The 19743-nt window shown below is 34.9% G+C and overlaps 3 protein-coding genes across 3 annotated transcripts in view; 1 reads left to right on the plus strand and 2 right to left on the minus strand.

The window, feature by feature from the left end:
• The window catches only part of LOC111515069 (uncharacterized), a 178971-nt gene that overhangs the window by 105494 nt on the left and 53734 nt on the right, over window positions 1-19743 (plus strand). The window lies entirely within an intron of this gene.
• The window catches only part of LOC111517008 (WD repeat domain-containing protein 83), a 37210-nt gene that overhangs the window by 14190 nt on the left and 3277 nt on the right, over window positions 1-19743 (minus strand). The window contains exons 3-4 of the mRNA XM_074176691.1: window positions 13653-14123; window positions 7380-7488 (exon numbers count right to left, since the gene is read on the minus strand). Coding sequence (XP_074032792.1) covers window positions 7380-7488; window positions 13653-14123 — 580 coding nt within the window. The remainder of the gene's footprint in view (window positions 1-7379; window positions 7489-13652; window positions 14124-19743) is intronic.
• Window positions 16582-18208, minus strand: LOC141482820 (uncharacterized). Its single transcript, XM_074176693.1, has 3 exons — window positions 17724-18208; window positions 17443-17664; window positions 16582-17384 (listed from the first exon to the last, which is right to left on the minus strand). Exons 2-3 carry the CDS (start codon window positions 17620-17622, stop codon window positions 16737-16739), a joined length of 828 nt encoding a protein of 275 aa, XP_074032794.1. The 5' UTR covers window positions 17623-17664; window positions 17724-18208; the 3' UTR covers window positions 16582-16736.

The following is a 19743-nucleotide window of genomic DNA, read 5'->3' on the forward strand; positions in this document are numbered from 1 at the left end:
ATCTGAGTATCCCAAAAATTCTTTATTGGTATTATTCTTATAGTTTTTTTTTAGCAAGCTGTGGGCGCCAGTTGATATTTCTTCAACAGGAGGGGGGTAATAGGGCAAATAGACAAAGCCTTTTAACACTTCTTTCAAGCAGTTAATTTTAATATTGAAATTAGTAAGGTTAATGAAAAGTTAAGAAAATTACATTTGATTGAAATATACACTATAACAAGTTCAATTAATAAGCAACCAAGGCCATTGGTTAACTTGAATTTTAAGTCTTGTTAAATGTAATTGCAAAATTCACAAACAGAAAAAGGTATAAACTCGAATAACGAACAGGCCTGTTTCGTTAACAACATTTAACACTTTAATAACTAAATGGGAAAACAAAACTTGAGGGTTCCTGTATCTGGGGACAATTTTATCCAAAAAATTATATCTTTGTGGGTTTCTCACCCTAAGGAAAAGAAAATATTACAATTGGACTTCCTAAACAGCTGTTTAAGTTACAGAAAATCAAAAAAACAAACAAAAACTTTTGTACAGTGTAGCGACCTTGAAAATCGTCGAATTCGTAGGCCTGGGGAATCTCGTCTTTGTAAAATAACCAAAAAAACTCACAGTTCTTTACGGAGAATGTCGTATCAAACTTTTCTGGAAGGTTCCGTCTTGAAATGTCGGAATCCTCCTTGACGTAGGACTTCTGTTTGACTCAACTTAATGGAGCCTTGAGAAATAATCGGCGGCACCCCGTGTATCCGTTGAGGGAAATATTTATTGCAACGGCCACCTCTTTCCTCAATTCATTTATAAGAAACGCCTCATATTACCCGTATAAATTTATCTCCATAAAAAAACCTAAAAGTTACATATTTTCGGAGAATGAATTGATTTTAGTCAAAGAAACACTAACCTTAGATTTAATGAGGTTTCTTTCTTTTTATAAAACTCAAGATGGAATCAACACCACCAATTCTTTTGGAAGAGTTCTTTCTTCTCTCTTCCTTTTTTTGTTTTTTTTTAAACCCTCCGTTATCAGTTTCGATTCGGAAACTCTCGGGATATTATCTTGAAGCCCGCGCCAATGAAATAGTAATTTGAATCGTGGCTTCATAAAATTGGCGTTTATAATTCAATATATTATCGACAAATACAATCTTTTTTTTTTATTCAATATTAAGTTTCATTTTCACGGTGCTGTCGCGCAATTATCTTTCCAAATGTATATCACGGGAATATAAAATATTTAACCGAAGTATTGAGCCCTATGCAACCCATTGATCAAAATGGCCTTGTTGTTTGCCTACGTTCCAGGTAAAATATATCAATAGAATCATAAACGCTTAAGGGTACTTACACTGAACAAGAAACGGGTTAATTTGGAAACGGGTGAGAGTTCTTAACAATAAACAAGAAATTCACCGTTACATATGCTATGATTTTGTTAATGGCAATTAAGCTTTTTTTTTTCATAATACTAATAGGAATTTCATCTTCTCCACTGGAATGTTAATTTTTCAGTTTTCTAAAGTCTATCCAAATCCAAGATAGAATAAAACAAAACAAAAGCGAAGCGTGATGTTCACGTGATCGTCCAGTGTCAGATGGAAAGGGCAGCGTTCATTGGTGAATTCGCCTTCTTGGTACGAGTTCGGTACCAGCACAGGGTGGTAATCAGTCGTTTGCGTGTTTGTGTGGCGTGCGTTCTAGTATATTGTTTGAAATTGTTTTCCAAGATGTCCAGTACAGACACTGTGAGCTATCCTCTGAGTCCAGCCAGGAAACGATCCAAAAAAAGACATTTGAGTGTTGAGATGAAAGAAGTGATTTTAAATGTGTTCAAGAAAGAGATGGAAGAAATTGAGACATCGACTGTCGACGAAGTCGTATCGAAAGTTTCCGATAAAATTGGAGTGTGTTGCGCTTCGATTTACAATGTTTTACGGGAATATAAACAAAATCATACATTTTCCAAACCGAATACAAATCAGAATCGTCAAACCATTATAAAATCAATAGATGATGCTGATGAACATGCAGGAGGAAAGTGCATGAGTACTTTTTCAGAAATAAAATACCCACGATAAACAAAGTACTCACATAAATAAATGAAGATGTTTATTGCCAAGTTTTAAGCGGTCAACATTCCATAAAGTATTGAAACATTTGAATTTTGTATGGAAAAAACGAGGGCGCAATAGTTTATTATTGGATAGAGAGGAAATTGTGTTATGGAGGAGAGAGTATTTGACCAAAATTAAATATTATAGGGAACAACAGAGAACAATTTATTATATGGATGAAACCTGGGTTAATGCTGGTCACACTACCCCTAAAGTATGGGTCGATGAAACTGTGGCCTCATCTAGGAGGACCTTTCTATATGGACTATCCACCGGATTAACAAATCCATCAGGTAAACTTATATTTATATTACGACCTGCCTCAATCTCAATATATAAAAAGTAACCCTCGTATTTGTTTTATTTACTTACATACCTCTTCATTATTTCAGGTAAAGGAAAACGACTTATTATTTGTCACATCGGCAATGAGAATGGGTTTGTTGCTGAAGGGCTGTGGTGTTTCGAGTCGAAGAAAACTGAAGATTATCACGAAGAAATGAACGGTGAATCTTTCGAACATTGGTTTTCCAAAGTTCTACCCTATCTGGAGGATAATGCTATGATTGTAATGGACAATGCACCTTATCATTCGCGACGGATAGAGAAGATTCCGACAACGTCTTCAAAGAAGGTTGAAATCCAAAATTGGCTGCGACCAAAGAATATTAGCTTTGAAGACTCAATGCTAAGAGTACAGCTACTAAAAATTGTCAAGGAGCGCAAGCTTGAATACCAAAAATATATAGTCGATGACATTGGGTTGGAAACTTGTAACTTCCGTTTCAGTTGAGGGGTAACTGAAACGGAAGTTACAAGTTTCCAACCCAACGGTGTCGAAACTATATTGCCTCCCAAAAATCCATAAACCGGGAAAATCAACGCGCCCCATCGTGTCAGCTATTGGAGCTCCTACCCACCAAATAGCGAAGTGGCTCACTAAGGAATTTGAAACCTTGTCTATTGCGGAACCAGGTTTTAGTATAAAAAACTCTTTAGAGTTCATACAACATACAAAACATGGTTCTGCAAGAAGGTGAGATTTTGGTTTCTTTTGATGTTAGTTCATTATTTCCTAGCGTCCCAATTCCACAGACCTTGCAATACCTCGGGGAACTACTAGAGAAAAATAATTTCTATGACAACGAAATCGATGAATTCGTTTCTCTTACCAATTTGTGTATGAAACAAAATCGTTTCCAGGTAGAAGGTTGCTTTTATGAACAACAGGAAGGAACGGCCATGGGAAATCCCCTGTCCCCCTACCTGGCAGACCTGTTCATGAGCAGATTCGAAATGGAAACTAAAGAAAAGTCAAAGTATTTTCCTAGGATTTGGCTAAGGTATGTGGATGATATTTTCGCGGTATTCGATACCAAAAAATCGAATATCGAGGACTTTGTTTCCTTTTTAAATAATAGATGTCCATCAATGAAATTCACATATGAAGTAGAAAATAAGGGACAACTACCATTTCTTGACGTTTTGGTAATGAGGAGCAAAGATAGAGGGTTAGAATACGATATATTTAGAAAAGAAACAAGCACGTACAGGTATATTCCTGACAGTTCACATCACTGTGGACAGCACAAACGTGCTGAGTTGAATTTTTTGGTGCATCGTCTTTTGACTTTCCCTCTAACACATGATAGGTTCACAAAAGAAAAACGTACAATACAGGAAATAGCAGCCACTAACGGTTTCCCGAGGGGTATTGTAGATGACATAATTAGGAAAAAGAAATTTAGGTTAAGAATGAACGAAATCTCGACTTTCAGAAAGGACAAAAACCAAGATAAATACATCTCAGTTCCATACCACCAATATACGAAGAACTTTGGAAAGATTTTCAAGGAACTAGGTATGAAGGTGGTTTTTAAAATAAGTCATACACTGCAGAACCTTTTGGAAAGTCCAAAAGACAAAGTCGAGGATTCGGAAAAGTCTGGAATTTACGAAATTGAATGTAAGGACTGCGATGCAAAATGTTATGGACAGACAAAAAAATCTAATAAAGTAAGATATAAGGAACACATAGCACACTCAAAATATGGAAGACCTGAAAAATCAGCAGTCGCCCATCATATTTTGCAACAAAACCATTCCATAGACTTCAGTTCTTTAAGATTAGTTAGACAAGTTAATAACAACAGGCAACTAGATGCCTATGAGAGTGTGGAAATAAGTAAACATAATAATATTATGAATAACGATAACGGACCAATACCAAATAGCATACTATATAGCTTGTTGAAATAATATTGTTGGGTTTACTGATTACTACAAAAAGACACATTGTAAATATATTTAGATAGGCAATATTGTGAAACTAATTTTATACAGCTGAAAATTGTTCTATATATAGCTGTAACATTTAAACATACATAAGGACATATTGTAAATAATAGAAAGGCCAATTGTAAAATTAATTTAGGGTGGTACACTTGTATGGGTGGTATTACTGATTACCTACCTGTATGATGTACCTGATTAGTATAAGTAGCTTTAGTTTTGAGTAGTTATTAGTTTTATCTTCCTCTTGAAAATGATCACTTGGTGATCGAAACACGTGTCGAGGTGTAAAAATAACGATTTGGTGTTGGGAAAAACTCCAGTAATATTCATGCTGATAATCTTGAACTCTCTTGTACTAAAACGATCAAATTTGAAATGGAGTAGAGTGATACTAAGAGGATCTTCACTCCGAGTCATATTTTTATTTGCCTCATACAGGGTCTTCAAAAAATGCAGATACTTTGATCTCATGAAAAAATGAGTGGAACTCAAGTTTTTCAAATGGAACACCCTGTATATTTCAACATTTTTGAGCTCTACATCCAATTTTATGTTAACTTTGTTCAGATAATACTATTTCTCTCTCACCTCTACTTAAACAAACATGTAATCTCTTCAAAAAATTGTCATGTGTAGCGCTTCTGATCAAGTCTGGAGTCTATTGAAAGCAGTTGTAACTCTCGATTTCATATCTTCCATTGTTGTTATTGGAGTAGAGTAAACCATATTTTTAATGAAACTCCACACGAAATTATCTAATGGATTGCCATCTGGTGTTCTAGGAGGCCAACAAAAAGGTCCATTATTACCAATCCATCTGTCTTCGAAGATTTCGGTTAAAGCTTCGCTGACTGAATGAGAATTATGGGGTGGAGCACCATCCATTTGGTACCATACACGTTCTCTTCCTGGTCTATTATTTAAAATCATTTGAATTCCATTCCTCAGTAAATCTTCATATTTTGATCCATTTAAATTATCATCATAAAACTCGATATAAAAAATTGACTCATTCTTTATGGCACAAAATACATTGAATTGCCATCTTTCTTGAAAACACCTTTGGCGGACAACATGGGGATTTTCTGGCGCCCAATAATGACTGTTGTGTCTATTGAAAACTCCATTTTTTGTGAACTTGGCCTCATCTGTCCATATGATATTGTCAAGGAAATGTTCATATTCTCGAGTCTTGACAAGTAACCATTTAAAGAGTTCCACTCTACGAGGTAAATCAGTCTCTTTCAAATGTTGGACACAGTAGAGCTTATAGGGATGCCATTTATGCTCATTAAAAATTCGACAAATTGTCACGTAGGGTATACCTATCTCCCTTTCAGCCTCGTGCAGAGAAGCATTTGGAAATGCATGAAAGTATCCCAAAACTGTTATACCATTGTCATCATCATCCACTTTAGTCTTCTTACGAATGATTTTTGGACGGAAGGTTCCATTCAACCTACAGTTTTTTAGTAGTCGATTTATCACATTATTATTCGGCTTCGGAAGTTGTGGATATCTTTCATGAAATACTCAGCATGTTCTACTTGCAATTCTATTGCACTCACCATAAATTATTAATAAATTCAAGAAATCTTAATTACTGTAACCTAATTTTGACATTATTCTATTATAATTGGTAGCTATCACAATCAGTCAAAACCACCAACGAAAGTCTGACGTTAAATAATTGGTTTATTTATTTTTCCAAAGCACACTATTAAAAAATATTAATGTGTACTGTTGTACGTTAGAGACCAATACCTCAATGTATACAAATTGTAACTTTTTCTAAGGTAGGTACATACCAATTTCGAATTGACTGATCTGAGACAGTTAAAAAACTGGATCAAAAATATATATTACTAAGTATAAAACAAAATGTTGAATATCCAAAATAAGTGATGAATTCAAAAAAACGAGCAAGAAAACCACGTCAGTTTCCGTTTGAAACAGTTTATCTCGAAAACGGTTCAAAATAGAAATAGTATTATCTGAACAAAGTTAATCTAAAATTGGATGTAGAGCTCAAAAATGTTGAAATATACAGGGTGTTCCATTTGAAAAAATTTAGTTCCACTCATTTTTTCATGAGATAAAAGTGTCTGCATTTTTTGAAGACCCTGTATGAGGCAAATGAAAATATGACTCGGAGTGAAGATCCTCATAGTATCACTCCACTCCATTTCAAATTTGATCGTTTTAGTTCAAGAGAGTTCAAGATTATCAGCATTTATAAAAGTTCATGTTTGGTAAAAAAAATATCGAAATTGATTTATATCTTCTAAACGGTAATAGATAGGTATAGGGAAATAGTATATGAATTTGTTGACAAAGTGATAATGAATCATAATATGATATTATATACGGGGTGTTCCATTTGAAAAATCAAAGAAGCCGCTTCGTCTGAAATATTTTAGGCGGTTAGGTCATATTGATTTATGCATACTGTGAAATTTTCAGGTTAATCCGTTAAATAATTTGTCAGAAACGGTTAATTAACGCTCATCATGGAAAGCCCTGTATATATGTATATATATACATATATATTTTTAACCAGTTCATTTCGTCTTTGACCAATGCGTAATAATGACCAGATTCAACGCCAAAACCACAGTGAAAAATGACTGCCTGAAGATTATAATAGTGGTCTGCTAGATTGAAGTGTTCATCTATTTTGAACCTTTGTAAGAGTTTGGTGCTTCCGTCAGAGGTTGTGTTATGTTTGAAGAGCATCGGTGTCATTATTAGATTGACTGGTGCCTCAGCTATGCTTGTTTTCTTATAATAGTCAGTTAGTTTGGCGCATATTTGGCAATACAATTGATCATCATTCAATTATACAAAATACTTTTCTTCCTATGTAGTCCAAACATTCGTTATGGAATTGAATCAGATATAATTCACAGGATTGCTACACAATATAGAATATTGACAAAAATCACAAATTGATTCAATAGTATCACTTACTCTCCTAAGAGTTCTCCTGTTGTCTTGTCAAACAACCTCACCAAATTATCAGCTGAACTCACTAAAATGCATTGCCTATCTCGAGAAAAGTCAACCGATAGTATTGGAGCTGAAAAAAAAATAGAACCCAATTTTATTATTATGATAGAAGTTGAGAGTAATAAATTTATCTTGCAACTATTTTCAAAGTGAGAGAATAGTGCAAACTTCACATTAGTCCTACTCATATACAATATACTTGTGTCAGCTCTTTTTCCAATCGTCAATGCAGTTCTGATATGCAATATTTTATATGTGCCTGAGCTCCCTCAGAGATTCGGTTTTTATCTTCTCAATCAGTGCAAAACGCCGACCTTTCATGGGTCTCTTCAATCTTGGGAACAGGAAAAAGTCGCAGGGGCCAGATCTGGTGAATACGGTGGTTGAGGCATGATTACAGTGTTGTTTTTTGTTAAAAAATTAAGAACACGTGATGACAAGTGAGCAGGTGCATTATGCAAAAGCCATGAATAGTTTATTTCATCAGTTCAGCCTTCCATTGTATAAAAAAAGGTTTATTGTCTAACAGGAGTAATCCCAATTACAAGACAAATACAGGGTGTAACTAAATAAGTGTAAAACATTTAAGGAGGTGATTCCTCATCAAAAAAAAAGATAGGATCTTTCATATAAGGAAATTTCATTGGAGCATCCCTTGTTAAGATACATCCCCTTAAAGGGGGTACATAAAATTTGTATAACAATTTTTTTCACAAGCACTAAAAAAAGTTACAATATTGAAATTAACCTGACGTTTTGTACTATCAAAAAGAAACATAGCCAGAAATTTATTTGGTTTACCCCATGGTTGTAAGGGGTGGAAAACGCAACCCCTAAAATTCATTTCCAATGTAACTTTTTGTCTTATTATTTGTTTACCATTTAAAAATTAATTTCCGATAGTCTGTTTCATTCTAAACAAAAAATGTCTCTGGGTTTTTTGCCCAAAATAAACCAGTTCGCAGCAAAAAATTATTTTACAAACAACTACAAAGATACATTGTCATAAATGCGAAAATACGAAACTAATCTATCTAGTAGGTCGCTATTAGCGATAGTGACAATTTAATTGGTATGACACTGTCAGTTTGTGAATTTACGAAATGAAATTAATACTAATTGTGTGTTGTTGTTCTGTTATTAATTTGTTACTTTAATAATTCACTTGTTATTAGAATGGCATACACAAATAAGGAATTGGCTGATATGCATTACGTTTACGGTCTATCGCAGGGGAATGGGTTAGAAGCTTCTAGAAGATATGCTGAAATGTATTCTCAACGGCAGCATACTTCACATAGAATATTTGCTCGACTTTATCAACGATTACGAGAATATGGTTCATTCGACAAAAAAAGGCAGGATTGTGGTTGCCATCGAGAAGTACGAACACCACAGCTTGAGGAAGCAGTACTTAATTTGATTGAAGAACAACCTACTACCAGTACTAGAAAGGTTGCTTTCCAGCTATATGTTGATAATATGACGGTATTTCGAATTTTAAAGGAACAACTCTTATACCCTTACCATCTGCAACAAGTACAGGCACTGTTACCGCGAGACTTTCCAAACCGTCTTGAATTTTGCAATTGTATGCTGGAAATGATTAGAAGAAATTGTGACTTTCTGAAGACGATAGAATTCACAGACAAATGTAGTTTTTTTTTGAACAAGATTATTAATTTTCATAATTACCACATATGGGCTGATGAAAACCCTCACGCTATTATCGAAACTAACCATCAAGAACAGTTTTCTCTTAACGTGTGGCTCAGAGTTATTGGGGATGATTTAACTGGGCCTCATTTTCTCCCTCCTCGATTAAATGATGAGGCATACGTTCAATTTTTAAGAGAAGTGCATCCAGTATTGCTGGAGGAAGTTCCTTTGGGCGTCAGAAGGGATATGTTTTTTATGCATGATGAGGCCCCCGCCCATTTTAGTCAAGAAGCACGTCAGCATTTAACTGAAACATATGCAAATCAGTGGATAGGTCGAAGAGGACCACAGAACTGGCCCGCTCGATCCCCGGATCTCAATCCTCTCGATTTATCTATTTGGGGCCATTTACAGCATTTGGTTTATCGTACTCCTGTTCGCGATGTAGAGGACTTAAGAAACCGCATCATCGATGTGTGCAGGGTAATTAGAGAGACTCCAGGAATATTTGAGCGAATACGTGGCTCAATGCGCCGACGTCTAGACGCATGTGTAATGTCTGAAGGTAGACATTTTGAACATTCACTATGATTTCTACATGTTGAGCGTTTTGTTATTGATAAATTAGTTTTGTTTATTACCCTTTAATCTTTTAATGCAGGTACTAACTACAAAATAATAATAAATCCAGTTCGCATTTATGACAATGTATCTCTGTAGTTGTTCGTAAAATGATTTTTTGCTGCGAACTGGTTTATTTTGGGATGAAGACACAATGAGAATTGCATGTAGTCCAAAAGATGCCGATATACAAGAAATAATTAAAAAAGTTCAACACAATAATTCGTAATTATAATGAGATATTTATAATTATAGTGTTTATTGTTTTTTACCTACCTATGTTCAAAAATTATCTTTTTCCAATATATATTTTAATGAACAATATTTATGACTAGTTTTTTCGATATCAACTCCCACGCGAACGACATCGTGGACACAGCTAGTGCAAAATAAATAACGATATGAACTTCACATTAGGTCGCGGGGCTGCCGCGCGACTTTTATACTAAAACAGCCGCGCGACCTAATGTAGAGGTATCACATACTCTGCGGCCCTTGGAAAGAAAAGTGTGACGATCGCTGTATTAGACAATGGAAGTCCGAACTAATGAAATGCATGATAAAACCTAAAAGTAATGTACTTCAAAGACGACTTTAGCAAAAAATCAAGTGTGCTACATTTTTGGAAGGGTAATTTTAACCTCTATTGAAATATGCAGGAATATACAGGGTTTTCCATCAATAACTATTAATATCACATTTGAAAAAATAAGTTTTTTACACCATTGAATTCTTTGTAAAAAAATTGCTATGAAAATGTTTTCATAGAAACAAGAAATTCTCGACAGGAAAAAAGTTACGGCAACTCTTTGAAAATGCTCATTTTCGAAAAACATGCTGAAACTCAAGACATTATAATTGAGATATCGATATACAGGGTGTCCCTGGACTTCCTCTTTTCCTCTCGGGAATGTATAGATGGGGTCAAAATATCACCAGTACTTCATATAACTTTTTTTCCTAAAAGTCTTCGTAACCAAGTTACGGGCCCTCGAAGTTACAAAATGAAAAATGTTTTTCTTTGATAACTTTTCAAGTGAATATTCAAAATCATCCAAATTTTGGTAATTGACTAAACAAATGAATTCCGTCGATGAGCTTTCATGCAGGAGTCAGTTGTTTTGCTACAAAGTCAGGAACGGACTACCCCCGATGGTCCACATCCCAAAACTTTGAAATGAATTTGAAATGAATAATTATCAAAGCAGAAATAATAATGATAACGTTAATTCAACAACATTTATAACAGGAATAATACAAAGTATGCTAAAATGAAGTCGTAAACAAAAAGTACAGTACCTATATGGAAGTTTAAGTCACAATTGTGATAGCAGATATTTTTTCAAAAGAAATATCAAGTTCTGTAGATTCGTGGTGTTTTTAAACTAACAAGCTACTCTACTATGAAATATATATATATATATATATATATATATATATATATATATATATATATATATATATATATATATATATATATATATATATTTTGTATGTACTATATATATATATATATATATATTGTATGTACATAATACGTGTGGAATAATCACGTTTCGTGTTGATCAGTTATCTGAATCTCATGAAACTCAACATTCGAATGTTTCAAATTCTTCTTCACAGCTAAACTGTTGAGGAGTTTCACTGATAATTATAATTTTATGGGAGAAATTCTTTAACACGAATCTAAATTTAGCTGAAAAAACGCACATCGGAAAAAATATTTACTATACTAATAAAAAGCAAACGAATGAACTACAAAAACGGCTGCACATGATCAGGTGAAAAATATCCAGGGAATAATTATGTTCCATTTCTTTCACAGATGTTGACAAAAAAACCTTTTAGAAAGTTTTGATAAAAAATGAGAAACTGGAATGCGATTTTGTTTTGTTGAGTGGTGCGTTGTCATATGACTATCATTGTATTGTCAATATTCTATAGGATATTTTGAATTTTTTTGATGAATATGCAGATATGCATGTATTTTATGGACGAGCATTTTGTAATGCTGCAGAAGCTCGTCGTCTGTATTCCGAGCATTTTCCCAATCGAACGGTACCATCAAGAGAAACATTCGAGCGTGTCGATCGCAGCTTGAGGGAGACAGGTATGTAATAATTGATAATTAATTTGAGCACGTTGTTTTATTTCGATATTATTGTAGGTACAGTTTTGCCAAAACGAGGTGGTGAGGGCGCTCCTAGGACTGTACGTACCGTTGTATTGGAGGAAAATATTTTGGAAGCCGTCGCTGATGATCCTTCAATGAGCATCAGAAATCTATCAGAACAGTTCCATACATCCAAGTCCACTATTCATAGAATAATTAGGGAACAACTGCTCCACCCATTTCACATCCAGAAGGTACATGCCATGACACCTCAAGATTTTCCAGCACGACTGGAATATGCCAATTGGTTCATGGATAGGCAAAGAGAGGATATGACTTTTATTATTCGAGTTTTATTCACTGATGAAGCAGGTTTCAGTAGAGATGGAGTTATCAACTCTCATAATCTCCATATATGGGCCGAAGAAAATCCCCATGGGATATTGCAAACCAAACACCAACGGAAATTCAACGTGAATGTTTGGGCTGGTATCATAGGAAACCATCTTATAGGACCATTCGTTCTACAGGACCGATTGAATGGAGAACGTTATTTGGAGTTCATTCAGAACGATTTGAATGGACTTTTGGAACATGTTCCATTGCAAGCCCAAAGAGATATGTGGTTTATGCATGATGGCGCTCCTCCTCATTTTAGTTTGATTGTGCGTGACCATCTGAACCATATTTTCCACAATAGATGGATTGGTAGAGGTGGGCCATATTCATGGCCATCGCGGTCTCCGGATTTAAATCCATTGGATTTCTTTCTGTGGGGGCATCTAAAAAGCCTTGTTTACGCTACACCTATTCACACAAGAGATGCATTGTTGAATAGAATAACATTACATTGTGAAGCCATACGAAACGACCCTGGAATGCTATTTCAAGTACAGAGAGGGTGTCTTCGCAGACTAAGAAAATGTATAGAGAGAGAAGGTGGTCATATCGAGCAGTTTCTGTAGCGGATTTTTCATTTCTGTTTGCTCTTGAGGCTCTTGAGTTTCGTTAGTTAAACGTGTTTGCATTATAAAAATTCGTTATGAACATTTTACCTATCATTTCCATTTTCCTTAAAAACTAATATTTTCGAATAATGGTAGACATCTCAGGATAAATGTTGTTGAATTAACGTTATCATTATTATTTCTGCTTTGATAATTATTCATTTCAAATAATTGTGGACGAGCGGGTTTGATGTCGTCGAGTGAAACTACATTTTTATCAAGACTCGTTGCTCCGATCGACTTTCCACACGAGTACTTTTATTCATAAAATTGTCCAAGTAACCTTAATTTGTTGAAAAATATCTGTCATTTCAAAGTTTTGGGGTCTATCGGGGGTAGTCCGTTCCTGACTTTGTAGCAAAACAACTGACTCCTGCATGAAAGCTCATCGAAGGAATTCATTTGTTTAGTCAATTACCAAAATTTGGATGATTTTGAATATTTACTCGAAAAGTTATCAAAGAAAAACATTTTTCATTTTGTAACTTCGAGGGCCCGTTACTTGGTAACGAAGGATTTTAGGAAAAAAAGTTATATGAAGTACTGGTGATATTTTGACCCCATCTATACATTCCCGAGAGGAAAAGAGGAAGTCCAGGGACACCCTGTACAGTTTTCACCATTAAGTTTGTCATAAAATTTGAACCCCAGGCACAGCCATCTGTTTTCATCTATCTGATTTGAAAACAAGAGTTTCCCTTCAAAAGTGTAGAACTTTGGCGTACTCTGTACCAAAATTTTAAAAAAACCACTGATCGAATGTACATCAAATGTAAGAGACCTCATATTACTTGAAACAAATGAACGTTGAAAAGGAAATATAATTTCAATTACCTCCAACAAAATCGATCTCGCATCTTCCATTCCTCAAATCATATCTTCTCAATGAGCAATCTACAGATCCTGTGAGTATTTCATGATCAGTAACTTGAATTGAGGTGATACAGTCTTTGGCTTCTTTTAAAGTTTGGACCGGAACTTGTGCTCGAGATTTGATATCCCAACACATTACAGTGTTATCCGAACTACCAGAAATGACTAATGTTGATTCTTCGTTATATTTAACACAAGTAACTGATGCTGCATGTCCTCTTAACCTCCTCAATGCTTGACCCGTAGATACATCCCATACAATAACAGATTTATCCGACGAGCAAGAAACGATTTGATTGCTGTCACATGAACCACACGCGTCTAGCACTTCATTTCCATGCCCGCCGTAAGTTTTGAGCAGAAAGCCATTGTAAGGATTCCATAATTTTATTTTCTTGTCGGATCCACAAGTTAGGCAATAAGACCCATCCACTAAAAAAGAAATAGAATAATGTTATTTCTATAGCTATACAGGGCTTTATATGTTAAGAATATAAAGCTGGGGTAACCGGGGGCGAGAGGGTAGATTAGATTAAGATAGACAGATACATAAGATAGATAAAATGTATTTGTTCCGGATAAAAATACAGTACCTCCGAGGGCATAGAACATGCCAGTATAAATATAAATATACAGCGCTTTTCATGATGAGCGTTAATTAGCCGTTAATTAGCAAACTATTCAACGGATCAACCTGAAAATTGCATAAGTCAATGTGACCTACAAGCCTAAAATATTTTAGACGAAGCGGCGTTGTCGCTTCTACTATAAAGTAGCGGCTTCTTTGATTTTTCAAAAGGAACACTCCGTATATAATATCATATTATGATTCATTATCACTTTGTCAACAAATTCATATACTATTTCCCTATACCTATCTATTACCGTTTAGAAGATATAAATTAATTTCAATATTGTTTTTACCAAACATGAACATAAGAAGACTAAAGTGGATGATGATGACAATGGTATAACAGTTTTGGGATACTTTCATGCATTTCCAAATGCTTCTCTACACGAGGCTGAAAGGGAGATAGGTATACCCTACGTGACAATTTGTCGAATTCTTAACAAGCATAAATGGCATCCCTATAAGTTCTACAGTGTCCAACATTTGAAAGAGACTGATTTACCTCGTAGAGTGAAATTCTTTGAATGGTTACTTGTCAAGACTCAAAAGGATGAACATTTCCTTAACAATATCATATGGACAGATGAGGCCAAGTTCACAAAAAATGGAGTTTTCAATAGACACAACAGTCATTATTGGGCGACAGAAAAATCCCCATGTTGTCCGCCAAAGGGGTTTTCAAGAAAGATGGCAATTCAATGTATTTTGTGCCATAAAGAATGAGTCAATTTTTTATATCGAGTTTTATGATGATAATTTGAATGCATCAAAATATGAAGATTTACTGAGGAATGGAATTCAAATGATTTTAAATAATAGACCAGGAAGAGAACGTGTATGGTACCAAATGGATGGTGCTCCACCCCATAATTCTCATTCAGTCAGCGAAGCTTCAACCGAAATCTTCGAAGACAGATGGATTGGTAATAATGGACCTTTTCGTTGGCCTCCTAGAACACCAGATCGCAATCCATTAGATTATTTCGTGTGGGGGTTTCATTAAAAATATGGTTTACTCTACTCCAATAACAACAATGGAAGATATGAAATCAAGAGTTACAACTGCTTTCAATAGTTTGACTCCAGACTTGATCAGAAGCGCTACACATGACAATCTTTTGAAAAGATTACATGTTTGTTTAAGTAGAGGTGGAGATGTGTTTGAACATATTCTGAAATACACTGACGATTAAATTAACTCATTGATTTATGGGTTTATTATTTTCAGTTCGTGTTTCAGCGTTAATAAAACTATTGTTTGAAGAGAAGTTTCATTCGATGGTTGAGGAGTATTTTAATAACTATCTTTTCATTGTATTATCTGTGACTAATTGAGAAACATTAAACGAAATCTGTTTTACAAAAATGAATGATGAACATGGAAACCATGTCAATTTCCGTTTGAAACAGTTTATCTCGAAAACGGTTCAAAATAGAAATAGTATTATCTGAACAAAGTTGATCTAAAATTGGATGTAGAGCTCAAAAATGTTGAAATATACAGGGTGTTCCATTTGAAAAAATTGAGTTCCACTCATTTTTTCATGAGATCAAAGTATCTGCATTTTTTGAAGACCCTGTATGAGGCAAATGAAAATATGACTCGGATATTCATCGTCGACTTGGGGAAACTGGTAGTTTCAAGAAAGGGACTCCGGAAGGTAGACCTCGTGTAGTAAGAACTCCTGAAATTGAGGAAGCGGTGCTGCAAGAAATTGAGGAACATCTTGAGACGAGTACGAGGAAGATCGCTAGAACTCTGGATATTTGTCATCAAATTGTTTGGCGTATTTTTGTTGATTTTTTGTTATACCCATACCATATTTCAAGAGTGCAGGCATTACTCCCCAGAGATTTTCCACAGCGTGTGAACTTCAGTCAGTGGTATCTACAAAGTATTGCACTAAATCCGCAGTTTGAGACACAAATTTTGTTCACAGACGAAGCAAATTTTTCTCGAAATGCCATTCAAAATTTCCATAACAATCATGTGTGGGCTGAAGACAATCCCCATGCAATAACCGAAACCCATTTCCAACACCAATTTTCGGTTAATGTAAGGGCAGGAATTATAGGTGATCATCTAATAGGCCCATTTTTTCTACCAGGACGCCTTGATGGTCGTTCTTATTTACACTTTCTCGAAGAAGACTTACCTGGGTTATTGGAAGATGTGCCACTTGCGTTATGGAATCGAATATGGTACATGCACGATGGCGCCCCTGCTCATTTCAGTGTAATTGTCCGAAACCATTTAAATACAGTTTATTTCTGACCGGGATATTATAAGCTTATATCGTCATAGTTACGCTATCAATAAAGAGGGTCATAACTCCCTTGGGACATTATAGATTTTATAATTCCCTCTACCTTTCACAAGTAAAAATAAATAGAAATGAAAACTGAACCATATTTTATTTATTCACGTCATAACAAATAATAAATGTACAATTTTGAAATGTTCCCTGAAAATTACTTCCGCCACTGGAAACAATTTCTTCTTTTGTATGGCTGGAGCTTCTGTTCACTACAGTCGAGGTACCTGCCTCTTTTGATGACAAAGTAGACAACATACACGCCGTTTTATTTCTCAATTCGATGCTATCCTCCAAATACCCCTCCGCCACCGTGGAACTTTTCCAACCTCCGTGTCTTTTTAAGTTAGTCATAGTTGCTCCTGCATTGGCTAGAGCAGTAGCAGAAGTGCGACGAAGGCAATGTCCCGTATAGGAAGATGAGTTTGGCAATCCTAAATACATTGCGATTTTGCTGGGGATTTTCCCAAACATGTTTTTTCCAATTGGCTGAGATGCACATTTATTTTGTCGGAAGCTCAAAAAAAATCGTTCAATACCTTTAGGACGCAAAGACATATAAAGTCTTAATAAAGGCAAAGCGGAGAACTCTTTTTCATCCACAACTGTAAATTTCTTCGATACACCAGTTTTACTTTCCGGTACGTTCACTACCATAACGGAATCCCGGTCCTCTATATCCGATATCTTCATATTCAAAAGTTCCTGACTTCTGCATCCTCCAAAATAACCCATAATCAAAACAACCTATAACAAAAAAAAAGGAAATGAATACACACAAAAAGGAAAATAAGAAAAAAATTACCTTATGCAATAAATGAATATCATTAGGAGCGTCCTTTAGGAATCTGATAACATCTTTAGGAGATAAAACAGCAGACTTTTTCGGCTTATAACTCTTACTCTTCCGTTTCAAAAAAGCCTGTAGTTCATTGAACTTGGTGATATCTCGTTTCTCATGTATAGTCACCATCGATTTTAGCATTGACCATTTAGTCCATAAAGAATTCGGACTTTACGTTTCTGACTGAAACGAATAAACACAATTACTACCAAATCTACCGAAAAACATAGAAAATTCCTTACCAGTTCTTGAAAATATGCCAGAAATACAGTTTCAGTGACATCTTTTGGCATAACATTTTTCCGTGTCAGCCAGTCCAGATATATCTTGTATTCTTTTTGGTATACGGCTTCACTTTTCGATGGAATTAATGATTCTCTTGCTTGTTCAGCTTTTTTCAAAATATCCTCCATTATATTTGGGGTAGAAAACACGTTTTCACCGCAAACACAGCTTGATAACAAAGTTCTGTTTATAAACAAGTAACATAGCAACAACCTAGCAACAAGAAAACTCTACTATAATGAACGGTACCTGATTCAAATATACCGGGAAGGTAATGAATTGGTACATTTTTCCGTTTCAAAAATGAACAAAATTTTATTGAAATCGATCAGAAATAAAATTATCTATGTACCACGGGAATTAATGAGCCTTAATAACCTCAGGCAATTGCTGTCCCTCGGGCCAGAGGCCCTCGGAACGCAAACTTTGCCATCGGTAATTAAGGCCCTCCTAATTCCCTTGATACATAAATAACTATTATCCTAATCGTTGGATAGGTCGCGAAGGACCTCAGCAATGGTCAGCAAGATCCCCCGATCTCGACAGTTTAGATTTTTTTTATGGGGTCACCTTAAAACTCTTGTGTATAAAACTCCCGTTAATACTTTAGAAGATTTAAGAGAGCGAATAGTTGCCTCGTGTGAAACTATACGAAATACGTCGGGAATATTTGAACGGGTGCGTAATTCCATGCATAGAAGGGCGGAAGCATGCATACTAAGTGCAGGTGGCCACTTCCAACAATTTTTATAATCAGTTTTGGTATTATCACTAATTAACAAATTTGTGCTTTTCGTTTAGACTTATTGTCACAAAATAAAATAAAACTCGTTTTTGTGAAAAATTTATTTTTTTACAGATTATGTTTTCAAATAATGCGTTATGCGTTATGAAGCAATTTTCAGATTCTCATTCATTTTAGAATTGATCTAATTTCTTAATTTGCTTTCTGTCGATTTTTATTTTTTTGAGTGAAAATCATGCGTCGGACAAAGAAATACCAGGAGATCAAATTTTCTCAAAAATAAATGAGGATTTTAAAAATGATTTTATTTTGAAAAGAAAGCATTGGCGTAGTACTTTTTCCCCAAAAATATTCAATGCGAAACCCGTAGGAATGCCACATTTTGGAAAAATACAAATTTGTGTACATCAGAAAATGCGCCTTGAGGCATGGAACATATGTACCAAATATGCCAAAGATGTCTACAAAATTATCTCAGTTATTATTAAAAAACTGATTATTTTTGAAAACTTTGCCACCCTGTATCTCAAAAGTTAAGGCGTTTAGGACATACGTCCATAGGAAGTTTTTTTCTTAAAATGGGTCTAAGAATTACCTCCTTAAATATCAGCATGTGTTTAAGGAACACCCTGTATATGTAGGTTTAAGGTGTAGTTTTTTTAGTAGAACTTCTATCTCTAGTGTCTTGTTTTTTAAGACACTGGATATTCCGATGAAAAATCATTATTTCCGGATTCGGAGCATTTTTTGGTATCATAACTGTTGTTTTTTTTTCCAACAGATTTTCTTTTGGAACCCTTTGTTAGTGGGTTTTCGTGTATATTGAAAATTAAAATTTGGTTTTGTTTTACATGCCCTTTGGAGCATTCTGGCTTAGGCGAGGATATAAAAAATTATAATCTAAGTAATCTTCCTGTGTGTCAGCTTCCATTAATTCTTCAAATAGAGTAACCCGTCTATTAGGTTGCGAATTTTCGCTATGATCTATTTTTTCCTCATCGTTTTTAAAGTTCATGTTGGTTGTAGAGGGTCCTAAAAACATTTTGTTTTTCAATTTTAAAATTTTTACCAGCAATTTAGAAATATTCCATTTTCCGGTTTTGTTGATGTTCCTGTTGCCTCGGCAGTAGTTCCTTCTTTGCAGGACATTGTTGTATTCTACGACTATTAGAGGAAGGCCAGCAAGATATGTTTCCTTCTGGAGAGAAATACTATTTATATGTTTTTTGTCG

The sequence above is a fragment of the Leptinotarsa decemlineata genome, unplaced genomic scaffold (assembly GCF_025532065.1).
Source record: "Leptinotarsa decemlineata unplaced genomic scaffold, Ldec_3_MD MMD2_tig00001973_RagTag_RagTag, whole genome shotgun sequence".
NCBI classification, from domain to species: Eukaryota; Metazoa; Arthropoda; class Insecta; order Coleoptera; family Chrysomelidae; genus Leptinotarsa; species Leptinotarsa decemlineata.